The 27,822-nt window shown below is 37.6% G+C and overlaps 1 protein-coding gene across 4 annotated transcripts in view; it reads right to left on the minus strand.

Moving 5' to 3' along the window:
* Nucleotides 1-27,822, minus strand: part of MPPED1 (metallophosphoesterase domain containing 1) — a 66,055-nt gene that overhangs the window by 28,152 nt on the left and 10,081 nt on the right. For 3 of the 4 annotated variants that reach the window (XM_032204539.1, XM_032204532.1, XM_032204548.1), the window contains exons 2-4: nt 23,245-23,508; nt 17,790-17,971; nt 1,351-1,576 (exon numbers count right to left, since the gene is read on the minus strand). In XM_032204539.1, coding sequence (XP_032060430.1) covers nt 1,351-1,576; nt 17,790-17,971; nt 23,245-23,396 — 560 coding nt within the window. In that variant the 5' untranslated portion in view covers nt 23,397-23,508. The remainder of the gene's footprint in view (nt 1-1,350; nt 1,577-17,789; nt 17,972-23,244; nt 23,509-27,822) is intronic. The other variant, XM_032204556.1, reaches the window with a different exon arrangement.

Here is a 27,822-nt window from a genome sequence, read left to right on the forward strand (position 1 = left end):
TATTGGGACTGATACCATCTAATATCTTCCCTAATAATTTGGAAAATTAAGTAAATTGTACATTGATTGAATACACAATAGACACAAGAGGAAGATGAACTACAACACAGCAGGTGGGTAGTTTGAAAAAAAAAACAAAACAGAAGGATCTGGAGGTCTAAGAGGGAGAGAAGGGTGCAGTTTAGAGGGAAACTATTTGATGTAGAAAAATGTTGAATAATAAGCATGGAGAAAATTAACACCCATCTCAAGTAACCAAATGGGAAAATGCCAATTTTCATTAAAAAAAAAATAAATAAATCCAAGAGATTTCACAGTTTATTCACACTGAAAATTCACATTGGGGTATATGCATCAGGTTTGACAACTTCTTTGCTATATTCCAGCCTGATGTAATTTTGCAAGGATGAGTAACAGATTCCCTTAAAAGCCTGCCTTTTAAAATACATTTAAACTTATTTTAAATGTATACCGAATGCTCATGAAAGACCTAATTTATAACTGTGTTAGCAGAAATGGCATAGTAATGAAACATAAGCAACACAGAAGAAGTACATATGAGGTCAAAGGTGAGGGTCACGAAGCCAAAACCCATCTATCTCTGATACTGTCAAAGAGCTTTAAGTGTTCTCTCTACGCAGTACAGCACAATCCATGAAATACTAGGTTGCCACCGATTTGTTGACTTTAATTTAGAAGCTCAACTATACCTTGAGAAAAGCTATTACTGTAAAAAAAGAAAGTAAGAATCTGATGTTAAGGGGAAAAAATGCCTAAACTGAAAAAATGCCTTCAGTATTTTATTTCTTAAAATAAAATAAAATAAAATAAAATAAAATAAAATAAAATAAAATAAAATAAAATAAAATAAAATAAAATAAAATAAAATAATTCATAAAATAAAATACTGAAACAAGCTTGCTGCTTTAAATGACTACTCTATACACCGATGAACCTTAAATATCATCTGTAGGACAGAAACTGTCATAAGAATGTATCCTTGCAATAAAATTAACCTGTAATTATATAAACTCACAAGTATTGAAAACGTATTTATGACAGAAAAAAAAAATAAAATACATGGACTCTATTACAGAACTTCTCCAGGGTAAGAATCTAAGGAGCACACTATCTTTTCCCCATCATTTTTTGGTTAGTAATACCTATTCTATGCAAGTATCTAATTTCACCACAAGAGTGATTAATTATAAGACAATATATAAAATTTTATCAAACCAAGTATTATTTTTCTTCCTAACACAGTCATCCAAATATGTCTGAATGCTACAAAATGGCTGATGTGACAGCAGTCAATGGTATTTTCTTATGTGTGCTTAAAAACCTGCTTACCAAGGGGAGCCATATATTCTGAATCCCCTCACGGTCACTTCAGAGTCTTGAAGATAGATGCAGTTTGTTAGAAGAGACTGTACATTTTCATAGCTTTCTGGCTTCAGCTTAGAAACAGAGGGGAAATAGTAAAAGTCCTGCTTGATTAAGTCAGCCATGAATTCCTGGTCAAAGGTCAATTCATGATTTCCTGCTATCACAATCTTGTATTCATAGGGCAGGCTACCTAAAACAGTGAAAAACAAACAAATTACTTGTCTTATGGAAAATCCAATTAAAAAACAAAACAAAACAAACAAACAAAAAAAAACAGACTCACAAACTATCATCAATTCTTATAATATGCTCCCATATTTGAAACAATTGAGCATATTCCTACTCAGTGTTACTATAATTCCTGGTGATTTCAGGTAAATGACATTACTGTCTTTTTCAGGGCACGGTACGATTTAGCTTGCTTAGCATTAATGTGTTGAAACTACTTTCAATGCAACCTTAAATAACGGTCTACAGACTTCTGCTCTAGCATTTACTCCTATTTAATTGCCGTTTGTGTTGCAAGTATCACTTACTGTGACAGTGATGACAACTCAGTGACAGAAATTACAGTTCAAAGGAACTGTCCACAACACTTGAAAAAATAATCCCAGTTCTCTTTTCCCAGACCTGCAGTCATTATCAGCTTGCACTGAGGAGGTCTCATCAACTCAAGGCTTGGGTCAACCAGTGGGGTTTGCTGCCCTCTTTGCCCTGATATGAGGACCAAGCCATCACGCAAGACAGGGCTTGGGCTTTGCTGTCAGAATTCCACATCCCCAGGAGGAGTTTCAAAGTTTGCCTCTGTCTGTTTTTTCTCTGTTCCATTTTCTCACTGACTTCCTTAGACCCATGGACTATAATTTTAAATGACTCATGTTGGAGAATATTTTACAACCCGCATTTAGTGAAAAACCTAACAACCTCCTGCTGAAGGCAAGAATATATATGCCCACACACATAGGCTCTCCTAGAGCAGCACTGCAATAGAAACTTTCCACCCAACTCCAAGTTTGGTTATCAAATGGACTCTGCACGTGGAAGCAGCAATCACCTGTCCCAAAAAGATCAGCAGAAACCTTATACATATATCTGAGAGGAAGCAAAGGCGGAAACTGTGTAAAGCTGCACTCACTACTTTGTTTCTGTAGTATTTATTTGCATCAGGATGAAGACAGTCAGAACAGGAGAATGGGAGAAGTAGTACGTATTTTATTGAAAAAGAGACCAACCTGGCACAGTGACAATCTTATAATTTCTAATTTTAAAAATGTATTATTTGTAACATTATATACACCTTTAGTGATGATCCCAAGCCTAACCCAGAATTAGGATGTTTAGAGAATGTAAGTTACCAGACCATATACAGAGGCAGAAGTTGGCATTAGTAGGACTGAAGGATAAATTCAACAGTGTGATTCAGAGCTCCAGAAAGAAGTGAGATCAAACAGCACTAATCCAGAGGAGATATCATGTGGCTGAACACAGTGTCTGACAAATGAAAATATGAGTAACTCCTAAATGTAACTTCCAGGCACTTCTAACACCTGCATTAGGAAATTTCATCTTACAGTCTTTCCTGTGGACCCAATACATATGTGCCTTTAGAAAAGGTACTGCCAGAAACTCTGTTCAGATATTTATTATTACACATTGAGAGTTCATTATTTAACTGGAAGACTACTTGAAATATAAATATGGCAATTTTTTGCTTCTGAAATGCTTCATGTTTTGCAGATGTGTACTCCATTTCTACAAGTTTTCTAGGTGGTGCACACATAAGTTAAAAATGTTATTTACATGCTACAATATGTATGGCATCTACAGGCCTTGGAGCATTCTTGGGAAAAAAAGAAAAAAAAAAAAAAAAAAGAAAGAAAAAAAATATTCCACAATATTGTTAACAATTCCATTTCTATTCCGTTGTGTAAATCTTTTTCAGCTCATCTGATCCATCCATCTAGCAGCCAGCAACCTGCATGAGCTGGTTATAGTTGTTGCTTCCACTAATGTATTTATGTCATGTTGCTGTCTGTGGGTGTTACTTAGGCAAATTAGCAAATTACTCTAAATGTACAGTTACATTTATTACAGTGGCGGCCAGAAGCACTGCTGCAGTTACAGGTCTGTCAGCTTTTCAATTAACAACTCTGTTTTTGATGAGTTTGCAACTCAGGTTTTTTTCCTTTCTTTTCCTTTCATTCCATACCAGGTGGCAGCTTGCTAAACCTATTTCCCTCTCTTTGTCTCCACAAGCTCTCTTTACCCTTTAAATCTTATTTTTTTGTCTAACACAGAGAGGTATTTTTGCTGCTATTTTTTGTACATAAATTTAACAGTATTTTGCTTCAACTTTGTTCTTTGAAGACTTACAAATATGTTTCATTTTTTACACCAGGAACACTTAGAGTGCAAAGTTAACCTTAGAAGGAAATCTTTGAAACCCTGTTTTTGGCTGGGTGCTGCTGTCATGTCATGTACAACTATATGTATAAGAGCTCAATTAAGTGCATACAGACAAAGATTCTCAGCTATCAGACCATGATATTATTGACATTTCCTACCTTCCCTGCTTCCAGCATGATGAGTACTTTACCAATTCTTATGGCTAGTCCACATGCAGAAGTCAGCACCGAATGCTATACATCTTGCTGCACTAAAGGCACAATCCTCATACCACTGACCTAAAAGGTACCAGTACCACCTCACTTTAGCAGGAACACAATCTAACATGGTGTGTAAACACAATCCTGAGAAACTGCTAATGTTACAACTGCTTTTTACAGTTTAAAGATCCACCAAGCAAGCATTAGCAATATCTGATCGATATTTATCTGAAAACTACCTCAGAGCAGCAACTTTCTTTCCTACTTCTTACCTACAGCTTTTTACTTTTTCTCATTATATTTAAATTATTTTGTATTTTCTTATTCTAGCATGTCCTTCCAAAACAAATATATAGGTTTCCAACTCTAGGCATAGACTATGGCACAATTTCTAGTCCTGGTTTGGTTCTTGGCTAGGACCAAGACCTCTCCAAGAGCACACAGCCCAACAGCTGTTCTACAGCCTGAGTTTCTACACGTGCCCATAACTTGAGAACAACCACTTTTCCATCTACTATCTTCTGTGCAAGTAGCTCTTGATCAGAGATCATTCAAACACTTCTACGTTGACCAGTTTATTCCCACACCTGCTCGTAGATGCTAATGGCAAGATGGGTTGAAATGACATCAGGAACATTTCCTGTCCTTTTTTCAATAAACTGAGCTGAGAATATTGAATTTCCACTCGTGAAGGTTTTCCTGGCTTTGGCAAGAATGATTCCTACCAAGGGCTACAGTGCAGAGGGGTCCCTTTGTCTTCCATTTGCAAACTCCATAAAAACAAGCCTGAGCACTGAGTAGCATTTTCATTTGCTAAGCTGTTTTCCTTTTTCTTTCCAAAATAGTCATATGTTAAATATAAAGTTTCCCTAACACTCAGCCATGTAGTTCATTGTAATGACACCATTATAATGAACCTGAATGCATTAAGAGTGACTAACAGCCCAGGGGTGAAGCGGATGGAGCCCCAGTGGTACCTCAATCCTCCCAGTTAGGGGTTCAACAGCTCAGGTGGAAGGGGGTGCATCCCATAGTCAGTATCTGGTTGTGCAGCAGGTGCTGAAATCACCTTTTTAAAAAAAACACACAGCGCCCTTTCTGAAGAACAAAGGCTATTGTGCAGGGGTGGTATTCCCTCGGCAAACTTAGTCAGTAGTGTCCTTGCCAAAAGGTTCAGTAGGAATGCAGTAGGAAGGGTTTCAAAGTAGGTGTGCTGGGGAAAGGGTTGTCATACCATGAAGCAAAGGCATGGGGGCAGTGAGGAAGCAGCTGGGATGCTGGGGCAGCTGGGGGCAGCTCGAGGCAGTGAGGAAGCAGCACAGGATGGTGAAGGGTCTCACATTGCCCTTGTGAAAGCAGCCTGACTGTGGTTCTTCTCAGGTACCTATATGCAGACACACAACATAGAGTACTACCAGGAGGAAGGAGAATTCCACACACGGTGGAGAGCTGTGACATCTCTGAGGCTATGGAGCCATAGTGGGAAAGCTTGCAGCTGAAGTGTTGCAATAGATGAACACAGGCTGTCTATCATCTTCGAAAAATCAGGGGTATCACATAAGTTTCCAATATCTAGAAAAAGGCAGATGAACCACCCATCCTCAAGAAGGGCAAGAAGAGGAATCTGAGGAATTACCAGCCAGCAGGCCTCACATCAGGTCTGGGAAAATTATTGAACAAATCACCCACAAAGTCATTTTCTAAGCACATTAAGGTTAGCAGGAATATCCATCATCGATTTAACACAGGCAAATCATGCTGACTAACACAATTGCTTTCTCAGAGGACATGATTGGCTCCATTAATAAGGGAGAGCATTGGATTTTGTTCACTGGGACTTCAGCAAAGCCCTTGACACTCTCTCATAGCATCCTTATGGCTAAATTGGTGAGATATGGATGGCTGAATACTGCCTGGATCACTGGGTTCAAAGGGCCAGAATCAATGGTACAAAGTCCAGCTGGCAGTCAGTCACTATAGTTATCCTCAGCCAATAATTCTGAGACCAATGCTGTTCTCCATCTTTACTAACAGCCTGGATGATCAGATGGAGTGCATTTTCAGCACATTTGCAGACAACACAAAATTAGGGGCATGGATCTGCCAACAAAGAGAAAGGCAGGTCTGCTATAGTAATGAATATCCAAAAGCTGGAAAAATGGGCTGACAGAAACATCAAACTTTATCAAAAGTGAATGCAAAGACCTGCACCTAGGATGGAGTAACCTCATTCAACAAAACTACTGAGTTGTTTTCCTTAAATCCACTTCCTTAACTCAATTTAAGGAAAAAAAAATACCATTAGGATGGTCAAAGTGTAGAAGACGTGCCCAGAGCAGCTGTGAAATTTCCATCCTTGGAGATGTTCAGAATTAAACTGGACAAGGCTCTGAGCAGTCTACTGTAACTACAGATGCTTTGAACAGGAGGATGGACTTGATGACCTCCACAAGTCCCGTCTATCTTTTGTGTCTCCAAGTTCACACTGGAAAATGAAAAAGAATTTTAAAGAGCCTGTAATGCTGAAACAAATTAAATACTCATTTTGTGTAGTGATTCTAACAGAACAAATCTATGGTAGAAAAGCTATTTAACAGGACTAGAGAGTATGTTCCATTAACTTCAGTATAAGTTTCTTGTACTACCCATTTAGCAGATGAGCAGGACTAATACCCAGCTGATAACCAATTAACATTTGATGCTAGCATATGGTCTTCCTGGTGGGCAGGTAGCAAACTCAGTTTTAATATAGAAGCTCTGCGTATACAAAGATATTAAAGAGAATTTATCTGTCACAGGAATTCTGTGCACATATCCAGAACAAAATTAATTCTCCCGTAAAATTAAGGCAGCAAACATGCAAGAAATAGATCTGCCCTTCAGAAGTGTCAAGAAATACATTAAAGAACATATGCTATGGGAGTCAAAGATGTATTTTCAAACAAACAACAACAAAAGTTAAGTTTTGAATTTGGGGAATTTGGGAGAAAGCTACATTTTTATCCTGATTTCTTATTTTGACTAGCCAAATAATGACAATAATTTTTGCTGAAGACTGGGAATCTCCCTGTTCTTCACATCTGAGACGCTTCTGCTAAAGTAACTCTGTAACCTGGTGATGAACTACAACTAGACCTGGTTGAAAAATTTTATTTGAATAACCTTCCATATTAAAATAATTAAAATACCACTTCAATGGAATGGGATATATTAGGAAATTCATGTAATGATTCTGGAATTACAAAGGAAACAAAATGAAACAAAATGTCATTTAAAAATATTTTAGAGTGAATAAAAATTTCACTTCTAAGGAAAAATTCATTTTTTTCCTCTCCTGGAAAGCCTAACTTGAACAAAATAAAAATATCTTCCTCCATAATCAACCTCTAGCCACTTAATCCTATTTGGAATTGGAATCAACAGAAATGTTTGCACATTAAAATTCTGTCAGAAACACACTGGCTCCAATTCAGTCCTGGGCTTCAGGGCTTTCTCTTTCAGGACACATCCAGCATTTGCCTTCTGCCAGTTTGGAATGGGGCTCCAAACAACAATTTAGTCTTCCAGCCATTATCTTAACATGGGTTAAGAGGATTTTTTTCCTTCCTTTTCCTGCTCTGCTACATAGTTCTTCATATCTTTTGCCTCATTTTTCCCTCTCATTTTGTTTCTGCAATCTTCATTTGTATGCAGAAAAATGCTGGAGACACATTCTCTTGCACTTAATTCAGCAGTTTTAGAAAAGGGTATATTTTTCTTACCCTTTTATCAATACAAAACTTGTAATGGTATAGAAGCATGGTGTCTTACACTTCTGTACCCTCATCTCTCAATATCCTGCCCAACAGATTCAAAAGTCATTTACTACAATAGGCAAAGTAGTAGAGGCCTCAAAGGTAATTATGTTCCCTTGAGTTTCCCAAAAGTAAGAGCCTAGTAGATTAATTTCCATTCTGAACATGAGGCTTCAAAGGGATGACAACTCTTAGGATATACCTAAGATCCCACAGAAGGTCTGCAAGACAAAATCTAGGAAGTTTAGCAGCAGTGATTCTGCTTCCAGAACAGTTCATCACACAGACAAAAATCTGCCCCAAACCTTCTAAACCAATGTAATTTTTATTTTTTTGAGATTATTTTACTATTGAAAAGCCTAGGGTATCATACTTACATATATAGCCAAAAGATGTTATCACCTTAACAACTTTTTAACTATATATATAGGGCTTTTGTCAGTTGTAGCAAGCACTCCTCAGACATATTCTTAGCCTTTGTTTGGTTAATACAAGAATCTGATAATAGCTCTGGTAATATAATGTGTATGAGAACATATATGTGTATTTGTTTCGCTAGTAACATCTTTGTTTATTCCTCTCATTACTGTAGATTACCAATTAAGAAAATCAACTGAACATCTAATTTTTTGTGGTTTTATACACCAATTAGAAAATTATTACAGCAATTCTTAACTTCTAAACTACCACAGGTCCTTTTATAGTGAACATAATTTTTACAAAATAATTTGAAATGCTGGGGGACTGTCACTTGAACTACAAACTGCATAATGCAAAGCACTGAGCGATGTCTCTGTTTACTATTTCTCTGCATGAGAGTTCATTCAAAGTAGATTTCTATGTGCTTAAAGGTTCATCCCATTCTATCAGCAAGCCTTCTCCTTCCTAAATTAGATAAAGACTGCAAATAATTCAAAAGCAAATGCATGATGTTTATACTCCAGACTCCTCTTGTACAAAGAGGTTAGGCATCTTTACCAACCAGTGACCTCCTTTGCAGTTTACAATTGTTATCAACTTACAGCTCACAGAGATAAATGCCAACTTGTACAAGCAGATGTGCTTTGCTTCTCTCCCAGTATTGTACTGAGCAGAATTTTTAGTATTCATTAAAAGCAGTGACAAACATATAAGTGCCCACTTAATGCTTTCTCCCTCTCATTTCAACCTTTTAGAATGCAGCAGTGAGTGATACAGTAAAAAGACTGCATAACTGTCTCGGATTGCTTTTTTTAGCATCTCTTTGACAGTTCTGTGTTTAAACACTGGGGCTGACGTCTGGGAAATTCACATTAACATACTTATTGTATGGTGTGTAATCTGGAATAATATTGTAAATGAACACTCCTTCCTAAATCATCTATAACCTGCAGATCAAGACACTCTTGCATTGTGAAAGCCAGTAATTGTATCAAACACTAAAACAACAAACTCATAATATTGCTCACATTTGCAAACCAGAATTTCTTTAACTAAGTAGATAAAGGTAAACGAACAAACAAACAGCTAATAGTCCAACTTAAATTATTTGATATACTCTGTTTTATACAAACACACATGCATAATAATTGGCCAAAATTACTTCTAAAGGGAATATGGCTTTCTTCTAGCCTAGTTTATTTAGTAACCTAGTAATGACACAGACCCAACCCTATGAATACTGCAAACAACACCATGAGAGTAGCTGCAGTGAGTCTCATCACAAGATTATGTAGCTCTGTATCTTCCATCCACTAGTGGTCAGTAACAGATGTCAAAAAAATTGCACAGCTGTAAGGTTTGCCTCAGCCTTCCTTTGATATGCCCCCTTAGATTATGGCAATCAATGTTTTGAGAGTCCCCAACTATATAAACCATTGGGTTCATTTTCATACATATTTTCTTCTGCTATTTTCTCAAAAGTTATAGTATTAAATAATAAACCTTTCTGAGGAAATAAATTTCTACAATGGGTTTTTTTGCCCTTTAGAGTATTCTAGTTTTGGTTTACAACATGTATCTGGGAACAATGAAAGCAAAGGAAATAGAGAACTATGTTAAAAAATAACAAAAATACTTTAGACTTCCTACATGGATCTCTCTACACCCTGATTCAGATTCCTGTTCAGATCTTCAGATCCCACAGAGGTAATTTAGTATCTCCCAGTTATCACCTTCTGCAAGGGAAGACTACAAAGAACTGTGTGTCCTATCACTGTATGAGGTGCACAGCACTAATAACAATGTTTAATGTTTGCAGACAGTGCTTGTTAATAGGTGTTCAAAGTGCTGTGCTGAGAATCATTAATCCTCCAACACATTCATGTGGTAGGTGGATCAAGCATCATTCTCACAATTTTACAAGGGGGAACAATGAAGAGGCTGTCAAATCTGAAGAGGACTAAATAGAATTTGGTTGCCTGTCTTCCTCAGGCTCCTGCAAATATCTCAGCCAGAGGCAATCCGAGTTTGCAGAATTATATTCCAGACCTTTCACTTCCCTGGCTGTTCTGTTCACTTCTGGGTCTCACTGTCCTAAAGCTACACTTGTCTGCTGGTCCAGAATAAGGCTGGATAAATTTACTCACTTGCTTAAACTGGGGAGTTCAGACATATCAATATTTATTGAAAACACAAGCCATTTTTACATGAGCCATCCCAGAGGCTCAGAATCTTGCAGGCTGGCTACGATCTGCTGTATCAGTGGAAAGCAGCAACCTCAATGCAAGTACAAAGTGAAGAAAAAAAAAATAAAAGGCATAAATGTACTTGGAACAATGGAATGAAGGAAAAGTCCTTTAGCAACTACCACTCCCAGAGCTCCTACAGCTTCTCATCACTAGCATGGGAAGCATATCTGGAAAGCAGTTGCTCTGGCTCATCTTCCCAGTACAGGCATGCAGCTTAAATATTTCTTGAGACTCCTGGCTGCTAGTTTAATGCTCAAAAGTCTTCAGAATACATTAAATCCCCAGAACTGGAAAAATAATGGAAGAGTGTGTTGCAGTGCACTTTTCTGCTTTCTGCACCATACTGTCTGAGCCTTAGATGTAGAAACGGATCTGAGCCATAATACATTTAAGAATGCAATAAAAACCAACACTTTTTTTAGTATGCCCAGTCTTTTAAAAATGACATCTGTTCTAAATCCCTACACAGCTCAATGTTTTTCACTGCATTTCCAGAGCCATTCTTTTGTAAGTAGATAATTAGTGCTTAAATACTCCTTTCAAGGGGTTTCTGCATTAACATAAAAATAGTATAATTACCGATGGTCAAAATGGCATGACTACAATTTATAAATTCTAATATTTTTTGCTGCTCTGAAGCTGATATTCTTTCTTCTTCAACATAATTTTAATCTGTTTTATATGTGAGTATTATTGAACCTAAAAATATAAAATACCTGTTAAGAGAGGAAAATATATAACTACCACTATTTCACAAGATTTATCACAACAGCAAAAGTAAAACTAAGTCTAGTGTTTTGGACTTTTTTGATTATTTTTTACTCTTCATCAAGAACTTAAAAATAGGGATAATGCTTATTGACTAAAATTAGCTGATTCTGTTCTCCAGTGTAATAATAGAAGCAGGTGATTCTACTAGTGCTAGTTACTAAAGTTGGGCAGGCATTTTCAATCTAAAAAACATTTGTTCAGTCTGAGAGAAAAATGTTATCTTTTGAGCTGAATCTGCCCAGGTCAATTCCTGAAGTGCAAGTCAAATAATTTAATCAAATTTGTGAGTGTGTATGTATGATACTCAAGTAAGATTAATATTTTCAGGAAGATAGTCTGAAGAGCTAATTACTGTTTTCCACTACAATCCAAAGCTACCTTCTTTTTTTTTTTTTCAAGTTTAGCCTGAACTTGAATTTCAAATAAGAAGAGTATATTTGACATTGAAAAATGTCAAGCAAACACACTGAAACAACAAATATTATAAAATGTGTTAGTTTAAGTAATCTTTTCAATCCATACACAGAAGATAATTCTCAGAGAGAATATAAAAGTATGTGTTGGAGTGTATATCACACACCAGCTATTTAGTTAAATTTCCAGGAAAGTTACCCACAATCTCAAAGTGACAGTGGGTCCTAGAGCATATAAAATTTGGAAATGATATTACAGTCGTGAGCAATTAGAGGAGCAACTGAGCCAAGCACACAGTTTCCAGTGCCAACAGTATGGGACAAACAAAACAGACGGTTTTGGAGTCATTGTTTGATGAGTTCACTAAAGCAGGACATTTGGCTTTGTACTTGCCCTACAGTACATTTGATTTATATGCAGGTTAAGAATAAGTAACAAAAACAAAAATAATGACAAATATGAGCACAAAGTTAGCTACAGTGCATAGCAAGCATGATATATCCTACCTCATCTAGCCTTGATTATGTACTAGTGTGTATTTAAAAACAGTTCATTTGAATTATTTTCAGCTATTTAAAGTGATGCTATTAAAATCTCCTGGACATACTAGAAAACTAGGGTATGTTCAAAACTTCAAACAACACATCCTTTTAACATCACTAGAAAGTTTCGCTCCCCTCATGGCTTCCCATCCAGTCCTACCATAACACATGCTTTGTACTTCATTTTTTCTGATTCCCAATAAATGGACTTACAAATCTGGAAGAAAAGTACATTCAGAAAATAAGCTATATAGTGAAAGGAAAAGGAGAAATATAAAAACAGCAGAAAGGTCAATTCAGGAAAAAGAGGGGAAGGAAACTACCATGTCAGCACCATTGGCAAACTCTGTAAACTGAATATTCATACCCTTTCCCTTTCTTTTACTAAGGTACCCTGAATAAGGGTAGCAAAATGGAAACCTGACTTGCAAAACTATGTCATGGTACTTCATGACTAGACAGTAAGAGAACAGATGAAGCTGAACATAAATTCAAGCTGAACAGTAAGTACTGGAATAAGTAGCCCAGTTGTAGATACACAGTGATTGATTATGAAATAGATACTGCCATTCAAAAAGTTTACAGAGTTACAACAGGCAGTTTTATGAAAAAGCCATCTCATTGTTCCGTCACTGTCAAAAATGAAAACAGTAATCCATAACATTAGAAAGGAAAAGAGAACAAAACAGGAAATTTCATTACGACAGGTCATAATCAGTACATGTGCAGCCATAGTCTCTCCACCTTTTAAAAGGATAAAGAACAAGAAGATGTACAAAGAGAGACACATTATCAAAGGCATTTAAGGACTTCTAAACAGCCTTCAGCCTGAAAAATATCTGAAGGGTAGATATGGAAAGAGCCTATAAATTCTGGAGCAGAATGAAGAATGGAATTGTTCACCTGCATCTTACAGTGTTAGGAAATACCAAAGGAAACTAGTGGATGATAAATTAAAAATATACAGAGTTCTTCACACAATTCGTATTACATTGTTGAACTCTCTGCCGCAAGATTATGTCTGCATTAAAAATTTGCACAGATTCAAAAGGCAGTTAAAAAGCTCAGAGAAGAAAAATCTGTAAATGTTTATTAAAAACACAGTAACGTCATAGCTCAGGACGTCTTTGGACCAGCTATCTAAAGCTGAGAAAATACCCACATCCAGTTACCACCAGCCCTTTACCTCCTCCTTACAGTTGAGCATCAAGCTAGCCCTGGTAAAACCTCAAATCCCTCCCTGGAAAGGTGGGAAGAAGACTTCAGAAAAAGAAAAGGGGAAGAAACAACTGATTACTGAGAAGAATGAACTGAAATGAAATGCAGTGGAGGGCTGAAGAAGTGAGAGAATAAAAGGTATAAAAGAACTAAGGGGCAAACAAGACAGACAAAGACAATGCTGGGCTACAGAGAAATATCATCTGGCCTTCCTGAGTACCCAAATAGTTACCCTAAAAAAGAGATAACATATTTTAGGGTATGACTCAGCAAGCCAACGTGCCTCTATTAGCATAACACTTGAGCATGTGCTTGATATAACTGTAAGATTCACGGAAGTTAATGATGTTAATGTAAAATATACTTTGCATCAGACAGCAACAGACATTTTATGTAGAGCAGAAAGATAAAATCTGAACTTGCTGAAAGGCCTCCTGATAGATGAAGTATGCTGATAGACCAGAGTGGCAGAGACCCAAGGGTATATGCTAGCACAGAAGCCGAAAGGGAGGAATAAATGCTACACTAAAGATATGGTCTAATCGAAGAGTAAGAAATGCATCTAGTACCTAAAAGGAAGCTGAGGGAAGGCATAAAAATATTCTACTCTTTATTCCAAGGCATAAATAAAGCTATAGGATCCACCCGTGGGTACTGAGAGAACTGGCAGAGAAGCTGGCCAAGCCGCTTTCCATCATTTATCAGCAGTCCTGGCTATCGGGGGAGGTCCCAGTTGACTGGCAGCTAGCAAATGTGACGCCCACCCACATGAAGGGTTGGAGGGCAGACCCGGGGAACTATAGGCCTGTCAGTTTGACCTCAGTGCCAGGGAAGCTCATGGAGCACATTATCTTGAGAGCCGTAACGTGGCACTTGCAGGGCAAGCAGGCGATCAGGCCCAGTCAGCATGGGTTTATGAAAGGTTCGTCCTGCTTGACAAACCTGATCTCCTTCTATGACAAAGTGACGCGCTTGGTGGATGAGGGAAAGGCTGTGGATGTGGTCTACCTTGACTTCAGCAAGGCTTTTGACACAGTTTCCTACAGCATTCTCCTCAAGAAACTGGCTGCTCTTGGCTTGGACTGGCGCACGCTTCATTGGGTTAGAAACTGGCTGGATAGCCGGGCGCAAAGAGTCGTGGTGAATGGAGTCAAATCCAGTTGGAGGCCGGTCACTGGTGGTGTTCCCCAGGCTTGTACTGGGGCTGGTCCTCTTAATATCTTTATCGATGATCTGGATGAGGGCATTGAATACACCCTCAGTAAGTTCACAGATGACACCAAGTTAGGTGCATGTGTCGATCTGCTTGAGGGTAGGAAGGCTCTGTAGGAGGATCTGGATAGGCTGCACCGATGGGCTGAGGTCAACTGCATGAAGTTCAACAAGGCCAAGTGCCGGGTCCTGCACCTGGGGCACAACAAACCCAAGCAGCACTACAGGCTGGGAGATGAGTGGTTAGAAAGCTGCCTGACAGAGAAGGACCTGGGAGTATTGGTGGATAGTTGGCTGAATATGAGCCAGCAGTGTGCTCAGATGGCCAAGAAGGCCAACAGCATCCTGGCTTGCATAAGAAGCAGTGTGGCCAGCAGGGCTAGGGAAGTGATCGTCCCCCTGTACTCAGCTCTGGTGAGGCCGCATCTCGAGTACTGTGTTCAGTTTTGGGCCCCTCGCTACAAGAAGGACATCGAGGTGCTTGAGTGAGTCCAGAGAAGGGCGACGAAGCTGGTGAGGGGTCTGGAGAACAAGTGCTACGAGGAGCGGCTGAGGGAGCTGGGCTTGTTCAGTCTGGAGAAGAGGAGGCTCAGGGGCGACCTTATTGCTCTCTACAGATACCTTAAAGGAGGCTGTAGTGAGGTGGGGGTTGGTCTGTTCTCCCACGTGCCTGGTGACAGGACAATGGGATTTGGGCTAAAGTTGCACCAGGGGAGTTTTAGGTTGGACGTTAGGAAGAACTTCTTTACCGAAAGAGTTGTTAGGCATTGGAACGGGCTGCCCAGGGAAGTGGTGGAGTCACCATCCCTGGAGGTCTTTAAAAGATGTTTAGATGTAGAGCTTAGGGATATGGTTTAGTGGGGATTGTTAGTGTTAGGTCAGAGGTTGGACTCGATAATCTTGAGGTTTCTTCCACCTAGAAATTCTGTGATTCTGTGATGGCAGAAGACATATATGTGAAACAGAACAAAATAACTATGTGGGAAAGCTAGCCCTGCAGTATGGGATAAAGGAGAATACAAGTAAATTTGGTGGCAACTGATAAGAATGAGGCTGAAAGTAAAAGTCCTGGCCAGTCTCTTAGTTACTTTCTCAAGAAACTAGTAAAATGCTCACACAAGGAAGAAGGAGAAGGAGAGCTGTGGGAGTTATAATTAGAAAATCACAGCAAATACTGGAAACAGCTATCTAGAAAAATCCAAACTGTCAGGGACTAGCACCTTTCACAGCAAAATGGGTAACCTGCAAAAATTTTAAAATTATTTTTAAAGAGAACACTTTTAACCATTCTACCACTTACTACAGATTTTTGCAAACATTGAAAGTATTTGTGAATTCATAAATTGTTCGTTTAATAGCTAAAGTTTTCATTTTAAAATGTTATTGAGCATAATTGAAAAAAAAAAAAAGCTTACACTTTTGAACAGAAACGAAGCTTTAAATGCTAGCTGAAATGCTAGCTCTTTATTGACTCCAAACTATTCTTCTATTGCATTTTTCAGAATTCAAAAAATCAGTGAAATTTTCCATTTTTTTCTAATTGCTAATGAGCTAGAAAGATCTCTTGCTGCTTAAACTCAAAGATATCTCAGAGATGTTCTTGCAAAAATATATCCCAAACTGCACAGATCACCTTTTCCCAAACTGCATGCTACCACGGAATTGGAAGGATGCCTTGAAAAGTCAGAAAAATAGGCCTTCGTTTGGAATAAAAATGATTAAGAGACCATCACAGAAATGCCTTAGGAAATTTCTTGACCAAACTGAGAGGATTTCAGTTTAAGGACTTCTTCAGAACACTGTACAGCTGTGACCAGCAGGGAGGCAGATGGAGAACTAGGAAGACAAAAACTGTTCACTGAGTAATGTGTGTAGCCCCACCTTTGCTTGCTAGCATGTCCCAAAGCACTTTTTTTGCCACACTAGCAGATAAATAAAATGGATATACTTTAGAATGGATAACCATATGGTTTGTATATCTTCCTATGCTATTTTCAGTATAATACATGGTAGAGACCTATGAAATAGGATTATTTGCTTTCTGTTGTACAGCAGACCTGCTCTATTTGGGGACAGAGACAGAGCAGAGGGACAGAGAGAGCAGAGTGTGCTACTCCCATAGGCTGCCCCTGAGTGCAACAGAACAATGCAGTTGCTCCATGTTGGGCATATTATTAGGTTTCCAAGCTGAAGTCAATATCAGTCTTAACTAATAATTATTGGCTAGTAAATATTTGCTTAAATTGTGAATTTTTTTTTATACCCCATTTCAGCATACATGTGTTTGTCAGCTTTGTGCCTTTCTAGTGTGGAATGCTGTTAACAGGATGAAAAAAAAAAAAAAAAAAGACAGGGAAAATGCAAAATGCATTAACTTAAGGAAAGAAAACCAATATAAAAACAGATTTTATTCCATTATTCTTAAACTCTGTCCTTACTCTTCCCAAGTCCTTCATTTCCTCTCACCCTGTTTTTGATAACAATACTGATCAGGGTTTTTGTCTGGATACAGTGTATTCTTTCCAGTTTTTACTGACATTTTTTTTAGCACATACAAAACACTCCACAAGCACATGTAAATCACCACTTTCTTGCCCAGTGGAACAGAATTTCAGTTACCAATGCCAACAGTTGCCTACAGAAGGCATCTACATCTGGTCTGCTACATCCAAGACAGCAACCTCAGGCACACGTTTTGCTTTGTTTGTAATTCATCACTGTGGTGCAGCTGAGCCCCAGATAAAAAAACTATGAGCCTCTGGGGTCAAACAGACAAATGTTTTCTGTCAAAACAACTTTTTTTTTTTTTTTTTCTTTCAGGGAAGTGAAGCCATAACAATGTATGTAAGAGGTTTTGTGTAAATCATTAAAGGCCTACTGACTTAAATTGTTGCTAACACCACAAAGTTGCTTAATGTACACTTCAGAGTGTGAAGGCAGAACAGATGAATAGTCTCACAAATCTTATTTGCTCAGTTGGAAAAATGCAAAAATACTTGTTAAAATAAATAAATAAATAAATAAATATGTGATTCCTTCTCATTGCCATTCAAATGTAAAAGACAAATTAATATTAATCATTCCTGACTGCACAATGTTTTTTACTGGGATGCAGAAGGGGCAGATACATTCAGTAAACAAATTTACTTTCAAATCCACACAGAATTCAATACCTACCTAGCCACTCGTTGAATTTTTTTACTTCACTAGGAAGTCCCAGCTCAGTAAAATCACCAGCATGTATTAACACATCTCCATATGGCATTTGGATGGGATCAGTTCTCGAGTGAGTATCAGAAATACAGACAAATCGAGTATATCCCGGAGGTTTGGGAGCATCATGGGGCACTGGATCAACCCTGCAGGAAATGCATCGTAACAAGGTTATAAAGTACTTACGAACTTCTTAGTGTCTACTTTGCAATTCTAATACCAATTTTTACCTTTACAAAAGACTACACAGTCTTCTAGGTATGTCTGATGGAAGGGATTTATTAAAACAAACCTATCACTAATAGGAGGTGTAAAAATTCTTGATGTTCACATCACAACATTTTCAGTATTTGTTGGGTAGCTGTATTAATTTAAAGAGATTAAGGAAAAGAGATTGAACTATGGCAGCAACTCTGAAACAAATACAAATAAATCAAAGGCATTGCCAGTTTCAAAGGAACTGTGCTATCCTGTTTCATTGTTTAAATATGATTACACAGTACACAGGGAAAAGATTTATTTTAGAAACACAAATATATTTAAATGCATTTTTTTAATTATAACTTTTTTCTGCAAGTTGTATTATTCCAACAAATTTAATTAATACATTTTGGAGATATGTTTCAGTGTGGTAATGCAAAACAAGATAAGAACACTCCTGACAACAACTGTAAATTTACGTTCAAGCCTGACTATTGTCAGGACAAATGTGGCAACTTTCCGGGCTTAATTATACTAAATGAAATCAGACGCTGTAAGGGTTGAGGCTTCATTGTTCAAAGCCCAATCTCGCTATTCTAAGCTGAGGAAAATAAAAGATCTGACCCAACTTGATGAGACTTATGATTTAGGAGAGAAAAGCAGAGAACACCTCTCTGCAACATCAGTCATACTTATTTCCAACTCATTCAATTTTATACCCTTAATCTATATTTTGTTACAATATTTAGAAGTAAATGTATCTATATGCAGGTAAACCATATCTGCTATTCCAATTAGGGAATTCTGGTGAAATAAAATCAAAAATTCAGAGATGCAGAAGACATATTTATGTCACTAGAAACCAAAGAGGTATACAGAAATGTTATGAATTATTTTATGTTTAAAACATTTATTTTGAAAGGAGAAACAATAATAGTTTTGTTTTGTTTATTGTTACAGTATATAATACATGCCTTGCTGCTTATGCTTCAATGCAGGATCTTACTGTTATCTAAATAAACTCTCAAAAAAAGTTAGGAGATTTTTATTAATAATATTACTCGTGAGTCAGTAGGTCTTTCAAGTAATAGTTTCCATTGAAAACTACCTGAGTCAGTAGGTCAGGTAGTTTTCAATGGAAACTATTACTTGAAAGATGTAAGATAATCATCTTTAATCACACGGTCTTTTCACTAAGTCAAAGAATAATTCTATTAAATTTATAGACAGGTAAACTGAGGTGTTCCTGAAAACTTCACTAGACAAGTGAATAAAATCTAAAACATTCAAATTATGTTATATATTAAAAACAAAAAACAAAAAACAAAAAAAATCAGCATTTTCTACAACACAACTACAAAACTAGGGTATGAATAAATTATTTTGTAACTATTTTTCCTACACCTTTTAGGATGAAGGAGTGTTTTTTTGTGTGTGGTTTTTTTTTTTTTCTTAATTAAGCCATTATACTAAGCATCAGCTATTCATGAGTTGTTTTTTTTTCCTTTACAGGGACACTGGAGAAACCATTATGAGTACCTTATAGCATTCTCTCTAAAGTGACATTTTCTGAGAAGAAAATACCCAAATATGAGGTAACGTGTAAAATTAGCTGTGATCAGATCATACCTAATGAACACAGTATATTTGTTCATACCCATGTGATCATACCCAATGAACAGTACATATGTGCTGGTCGTACACATAAGTATGCACACAGTGGAAACTGTGAAACTCATCTGAAAAAGAGAGAAATGTTTGGACCCTGAGACACACCAACTGCAAACACTATGTGCGTGGCTGAGGGAGTATGTATGCTGTGAGAGGGTCACAGACCCATGGAGAAGGGAAGATGAGAAAAGAATTAGATGGTGTGGTAGGTATGGCAGGTCCCAACCTCAAACAATGGAGCTGCATGTAAAGAATGCTTCTGTTTTTGCAGGTATGAGAGATGGCACAGAGGGAGCCCCATGGTTGGTGAGTGGAGGTACCATGGATGGTACCAAAAAAGGAGGATGGTGGGTTTCAAACGAGTGAGTGAGGGTTGTCTTAAGGTACAAGCTATTTGAAGGGTGCTGCATTTAGTTCACAGAGTTCCTCATCAAAATGAATTGGGACAACTGAAGAAGAAAGAAGGGGAGCTGACCCTGGCTACAGCCGTTGAAGCTGAAAAGATTAAACATTGGTTCAGTAAACAAACTTCTGATTATTGCTGTCCCTGCCCAGCACTTGGCAAAGTGAGCTACAGGTCATACCAGTAAGCCTGGCTCAAATTACGCATACTACCCTGGCACAAACCACGGATACAGACTGATTTAAGAGACCACTTAGTGACTTTTCACCATAGGGTAGTCTTTAAAGCAGTTGCTGTTTCTTCCTCTGAAATCTTTCAAAGTACAGCACAGCCACAAGTTGGGTGTCAGGGATGCATTTCCCTTGTTGCTTCTCTGGAGCTGAATGGAAAAACAAGAGACTTACCATGGCAACCCACACAGCACCTAATACTGATGCTTTTCCTTATAGTTTGGACGGGGAGGAGGGAGGTATGGACAGCATTTTCATGTTGCTAAAGTATGCTTAACTTTCAGAGCCTGTGCAGTGGGCCAGAAAATATTAATGGGAAAGAGGTATCAATAAAAAAAAAAAAAAAGAGAGATGCAGATTTTCATGTTGAAGTTATATGCACACACATATATAGGTAAAAACATAAGTCAAGTTTCACAAATGCATCTAAGTTGCATTGGAAATCATTTCTGAAGGCTCGATCCCCATGTTCTTGGGTAACACATTGCCACAGCAGCTGTCATACCAACACCCAATGCACTGCTTGCAGCATGAGCAGAGGAAGAAAGATCTGATTATTTTTGTGCAAATGTTTTTGTTTTTCTTCAAAGCAATAGGTAAATGTAAAGAGAAATTGAAAAATGAAGTTACAAACTCAGAGAAAAAGCAGTAATAAAGGTTAGTTTTTACATTAGACTTTAGTAAAGTTTCTCAAAGAAACATGACAGGAACTTTCTAGGAACAACTGATGGATGTGAAAACAATGTCAGTATTTATCACCCTTCTCATCACTGGCAACCCAGTCATCTCACAAGCATGGGAATGGTGGACTAAAATGGGACTAGGAAAGTGCTCTTAGTATGTTATGGATGCTAAAAAATTAAACACAATATAGAACTGCACTGAGGACCAAGGAAGAGCTCTAAGATTGAATTCAGAAGAAGAGCACAAAAAGTAAGTGCAGTTCAAGTAGTTTACACAAGCTCAGACATGAACAGGTCTGAAGTCTGTGATTGCCTGTAACATCACCAATGTAGTTCTTTTGAGCTATCCACACATGCAGAGCAAAGCCCCCACCTCTCTGAAGTTAATGACAAAACTTGCATCGACTAAAGCAGGGCTAAGATTTCACCCATAATTATGTGAATAAAAGGTGCTTTTGTTATACTTTTTGTACATACTTTTCCCTTCTTTGTCACTCTTCTATTCAGTCATAGGAGGCAAAAGCAATCCTGCTGGCATTCAGAAACATTCTTTACAATTTCCGTACCAAGAAACGAGCAGGTCAGATTGTGATAGATGTTTCAATTGATTTAGCCTGTTCTTCTATTTGCACAAGCCTTTTCAATGGTATTAATCATTCATAAGAGATTGCTAAATTCTTCTGAAGAACAATTTTCTAAGGATAGCTTATTTTCAACTACTTGCTTAGGTTCTGAACTTCCATCATGCAGTTGATTTTCTAAGCCCTCTGGTAATATGATTTGTTACTGGTTATAAATTTAAGCAAAGTATTGTTAAGTTCAAAGTATATACTAATAAATAACTCATTTTCAGCCCAGTGAAAAACACTCAGCTTTTAGAACTGGTGAACAAATTCATGAGTGCCCAGGAACTGTCTGAATATGCACAAAGAATGGCTAAGCTTTGACAAATAAAGCAACCTGCATTTGTGTTTTTTCATTTATCAAAGTATTTTGAACCCACATTTATTTGTACTTTTGCTACCATTTGCCAGCTCTGTAAACAAAACATATTTCCCAGTGCTAATACACGACTCATTTTACTGTTTGCATTTCAACAGTACCTAAAAGCCCCAAACACAGACTATAAGCAAATATACTGTCCCCCAAAAAATGACTGTTTGCTCACCATCCTGCTGTATGCTAGTCTCCAGATTTTTTTTAACACAGTATCTAACTTATGCCAAAGAATGTATATAAGCATTCACTAAACAGTCACACACCATTCAGCCACTCATAACTGCTGACTTTTTTCAAATGCAGAAATCATGTTCTATGTGTGGAATTTATCAATTCATTTTAAATACCAGAAATGTGAGCGGGGTGATTATTTATTCAGTCTTGGTAAAGAAAAAAAAGTTTCCTTTAAAAAAAATGAAAACCAGTCTTCTCAGCTGAAGATAAGGCTGCTTTTCTCTTTAATAAACACAATAAAATGGTGCAGACATTTTTATTCCCTATAAAAATATTTTACCATAGAATTTTATACTTAATTTATTTGTAATAGCTTTACTGTTTTTCTCTTCCTTCTGGCTTTAAACTTTATGGCAGGTTTCATTTCGTAATTATAATTCTCCACTTACATTACAAGTAAATCATTTAGAGCAGTTAATTTTACTGATACTGTCATTATATAAGAAGTCAGAAACAAACACATTATTTTAATTACTCTTTAAGCACTTGGCATCTTCGGCACATTGGTATGAAAGTAAGTTGTCGGATGGGTGCCCACACCATTTTACTTATTGATGTCATTTTTTCTTTGTATGCAGCTGTAGTATAACTAACCAAACGATATCTGTTGTACAGATATGGGCTTGGTATTTCAACAGCTATTTACATCAATAAGTAAGTGCACAATGCAAACAAACAACTATTACGATTGCAGAAAGTATCAGCTTTGTACAATCTCTTATTTCATTACCACTGCTTTTTGTTTATTTCTTTTTTTTTTTTTTAATACTATTATGCCTTAAAGTTATGCTAGTGGAATGATCTGTCTCCCACCCTTTAACAAAGTACTTACATTTTCCAAATGGCCTGATTTTGTATCACTATAGTAATTATTATTAGAAAGGCAGCAAAGCAGTGTTCTTTGCATTCTTTTTGACTGGTCCATCAAATACCACATCAACAAGGCAATAACAATTCAGAAGGCTGTGCTAGAGCAGTAACAAAACTGTAATACTTACATTTGCACATGTGGGGGCTGGAAACGTCCCTGGTTAATGTTGTAGAACGTGAAAGCCTGTGTGGGGTTGGAGCTGTACTCGTCCACTTCAATTATGAGTCTACTATGTTGATGCCTTCTAGCTGCCATAATGTGTGACTGGGCGAAAGCCATGCTTGCACAGGGTAGGTCTGCTTTTTCAGGCAATCATATCTGCTATCTTCCTACATTGATGGAAGAAGACCATGACATCTCCTTACCTATGCAGCACTTGCCTCTGAAAAACCTAGAAGCAGATTGAAGAGATGGAGCATAACTGTTTGACAGTTAATTTATTTGGGATTTGCTTTATTTAATAGGAGATGAAGATCAAAAGCAGGATATGGAGGGAGGAAGACACACAGCTCAAAGAACTAATTACAAATCTTTCTAAGCCAGCAATTTGATGAACATACTTTAGTTGGGGGTGGGAAGTGGGTGGAGGAAGTAAGCTTGCAAAAAAAATACAGGGAGCAACTTGCTCAAATATTTCAGACATTTAATACAGATCTAAAACACAAGGCAGTCACTCTTCAGAATGGTTTGTCAAATAATAAAGTTTTGTCAACACATTTTTTTTTCCCAATTGCATTGCTGAATGTTTATTCCCCATCTTCCTTCAAGAAAACCCCAAACCCAAAATTTAATACATGCCAGTGCATTACTAAAATGTGAGTTATTTAAAAAGAATCAGTTTAATCAATTCTCCAGAAAATCTCCACCATTTAGTAAGGGTATGCATTGCAGGTGGTTGTTCATCATATCCCAAGGAACCGAGCAAACCGGGCCTTCCATGCACATCCTTCTGGTTTAGTTGTATCACTGAAGAACCTCCTGATACAGATATGAAGGGCTCCCCCCCTTCAAACACATTCTCTTCTTAGACAGCACTAGCCCCAGAATCTGAATTCACTGTAAAAGAAAGTGATTCAAAGGCTAACACACAGTTAAATATTATTAAATATAAAAAAGGTAAAATCCATACAGGTTTTATGTTAGGGAATAAATTTTCCCTGAAAGTTATGCAAGTCTAGAACAACGACACTGAAACTGGATATAGGAACAAAAAAGTAAAGCCAACTGGAATGTAAAGAGTATCCCCTAGAAACAGCAGAAAGTAATTTAACCGTGAATTTTATTTTTATTTTCCAGTGTTAATAAAAAATGGATTATCAGGAATACAGGCGGGTATTTTTACAGTATTATGTTGTGTCCTTTTTAAAAGTTGTCTGTCTTAAATATTTACTTTCATGCAAGCAAGGGCATCTAGCAATGTAAGGAATCTGCTTTAGAAGATGTATTTCATGAAAAGCCGTGCTAGAATGCAGCAATTCGATTGATATGTGCATCTTCTGCAAAACAGGACTCTTTATGTCACCTTGTTGATCTGCTGTGATGCAGTGTGATGGGACCACTGTCAAGAGTGATGGACAAGGAAGGTCTTCGTATTCACTCAATTTTTTAAAGCTATTTATAGGTACTTAGGTCTAATTCAGTTCTAGTGGGAGACAAGCACCTAAGCATCTTTAAAAATCTGGGCTTCAGTTCTTCACCTAACTACTACAGATGTTAAGTGCTCCAAGAAGTGGTATTGTATTTTTGTTTTGGGAAATCTTGTCCTTAGGAAGCTGGAATGAGAGATTCAGCTCATTTTTGTTACTTGGTGAATGGCTGTAATATAACGACAACTCGCTGTCAGTAACAACCCACAGGAAAACAGTCTGAGAATGAGAGCAAATTCCTTCATGCCCTCCCCTAGAAGTGAGTGGTTAAGGAAATGGTAGAAAAACAGCAAATAAAAATTTGGATTTTAAACACTCTCAGATGATTTGTTCAGGCTACAGAACAAGCAGCAGCACAACGAAATGTGCCAGAGCAGGGGGAGGGAAGGGAGGCATAATTCTTGTAAGAATAATCAAGTACAAATCGCTGCACTTAGGAAATAAGAAATTATGATGGCAGATGTGAAGAACCCTCCCTGAGGAGCTTCCTGTATTACATGATGCGTTTGTAAAGAAGTTTGAATGGGCAAGGTCAGAGATTTTATAGGGGGTAAACTGTTCCAAGTGAAGCTACTTGTGTTTGAAACTATTAGAACTGGTGACTTCTAGAAATATTCTCTAGTATGATTAATAATTTAAGATTCCATGGCTCTATGTGAGGATTTCAAACTACCTGAAAAACACCCTGTGTTTTATAAACCAAGGCTTATGCCCACTTTACACACAGCTGAACTGAAGCTGCAAAGGCATTAAGGCACTGCCTGGTGGGACCTAGAATCTCCCTTTGGCCTTAGGAAGATCCCAGTGCCTACCGCAGCTAAGACACAGCTTTTGTCAGCCTCCTTGCTGGTCCTGTCTTTCATGACTACTCTCAAGTTATACATCAAATCCACTGCACAAGCAGCAGATGCATTCAGCTACCTCTGATGTCCACTCAATCTCTGTTTCCTCTTTCTGGGTAAGGGGAAAATAGCATTTAACAAAACTAACTCAAAAGAACATTTTTTTCCAACTTTGTTTGCAAACAGAAACAAAGCACAGCAAGTACAGCACTCATACAGCATTTAGTGCTCAAGACTTCTTTTAAACGGGGAATCTATCCTCACACATGGGAGATCATGTGAATCACACCTTTAGGCCAGCCTTTGAGGATGCTAGCCACAAACATTCACCTAGAAGTCCACCATATAAAATGTAGGATATAGAAAGATACATCTCACTTAAAGAAAAACAAACAAACAAACAAACAAAAAACCACCACAGTACTGGTGAGCCTTCTGTCAAATGACAGTCCCCCTGTGTCAACCCTGGACACATAAAAAGTATCCAACACAGGAGGGGGAAGAAAAAAGGAGCCAGATACTGCACTGAAAATAAGATAACTAGCAATCACATGAATACCTTGTGCTAAACAAAAACCAGATACTATAACACACATAATCAATAAACATAATTCAGTAGCAAGCTTAATTCAAGCTCATGTCAGAAACATACACAGATGTCTTTGAACCTTACCTTTCAGTCTAGGGTTTCTTTCCTGCATAAGTGGTTGGCTGACTATAAACATTATTGGTGTTCGACAGAACAAGCTGTCTCTTTCCAGCTTGGCTGATAACCCATTACTCCTCTCTTTCTGTTTCAATTTCCAATAGTCTCAAAAACTGTAACTTTTTTTTCTTCTAATATTCTGAAATGTCTTCCTTTCCCAAACCAGAGTATAAAATGTAGCAGGGAATAATTATCTGCTTTTATAGCATGCAAGTTTTAACATTATATGCCCAGCATTACGAATACAGAACACTAAGACTCAAATCCCCACAGCAACAACATGCTAACCATCCTCTTCCCCCAGACTTATGGAGCTGTGGGATGTCTGCCAGAGAAACACAGGGAAATGTAAAACTGACTGCAAGAACATGAATGCTAAAATAAATATCGCAAACCTGGCTGTTAGAATCACAGACTGAGAAAAAGCTATTAAATCAGCTAAGCCATCTTCTTACTGGTGTCAGGAATGTTCTCTATTATTTTTTTGCTGCCTTCTCCAGCATGTGCTCAAAGGTTCACAAGAGCCCTGATCCAAACACCACTGTATATAGTGGACATTGCTCCACCACCTTCACTAAGTTTTGCATCAGGCCATAAACTATATGGATTACACCATCTCTCCTCAGGAATTACTGGACTAGACAGGTGCTTCAACTCAGACATATATTTAAGTCCTTTGCTGAATTAAGTCTTCACATAAATCATTGTATTAAGATTTTCTGAGTTTTTCAGCCTGCAATTTATGTTATTTTCATCTCACTGCCTTCTTGTATAGCTGGCATGTTTATTTTTACATGAATTCTCCAGCCTTTTTATGCATCTTATTTTCTCTTTTTTCTTCAATTTCAAGCCAATGCTTTGTTTTAATCTCACGTCTTCACTCCCAGATTCTGTTTCATTCTACTTTCATCCTTCAGCTCACTCTCTTGTTCGTTGTCCCTTGCCATATCTTATTCCATCAACCCCACTTCTCCCTCCATTCACCTACCCTTTGTCTCAAGCCTATAAACAACAATATTGAGACTTCTTGAGAATTATTCCAGAAACAGAAAATACAAATTTACACTTGAAAACAACATGACTCAAGCAGATGTCACTGAAACAATATTTAGAAACCAAGATAAAATTATAACGATGATAATAACAAAGAAGTTATGAATTAAAAGAGAAAATTTTACCTCTGCCAGGTTACAAAAAATCTGGAGGTCAAGAAGCGCAACATAGCTACAGCACATCCCACCAGGAGAGCTGAGGAGGGGCAGTTGACAGGTTTTGCACCAACAACAGAGATGTCATGAAGAAGGAAGAGAATGCTGGTACTAGGTCAGTGGCAAAGAGGCAGCTACAGAAAACATGTTTTGTTCAGAGAGCCTGACAAGCTGGGATTTGGGAAGGCAATAAATAAATGAAATGTAGTAGTAAAAAAAGCATCTCCGTGCAGCTATAAAACATCAAAGCCATATTTTTTTCAGGGAAAGCCAGTGAGACAACAGCAGTAAAATACCTTAAAG

This window comes from Aythya fuligula, chromosome 1 (assembly GCF_009819795.1).
Source record: "Aythya fuligula isolate bAytFul2 chromosome 1, bAytFul2.pri, whole genome shotgun sequence".
NCBI classification, from domain to species: Eukaryota; Metazoa; Chordata; class Aves; order Anseriformes; family Anatidae; genus Aythya; species Aythya fuligula.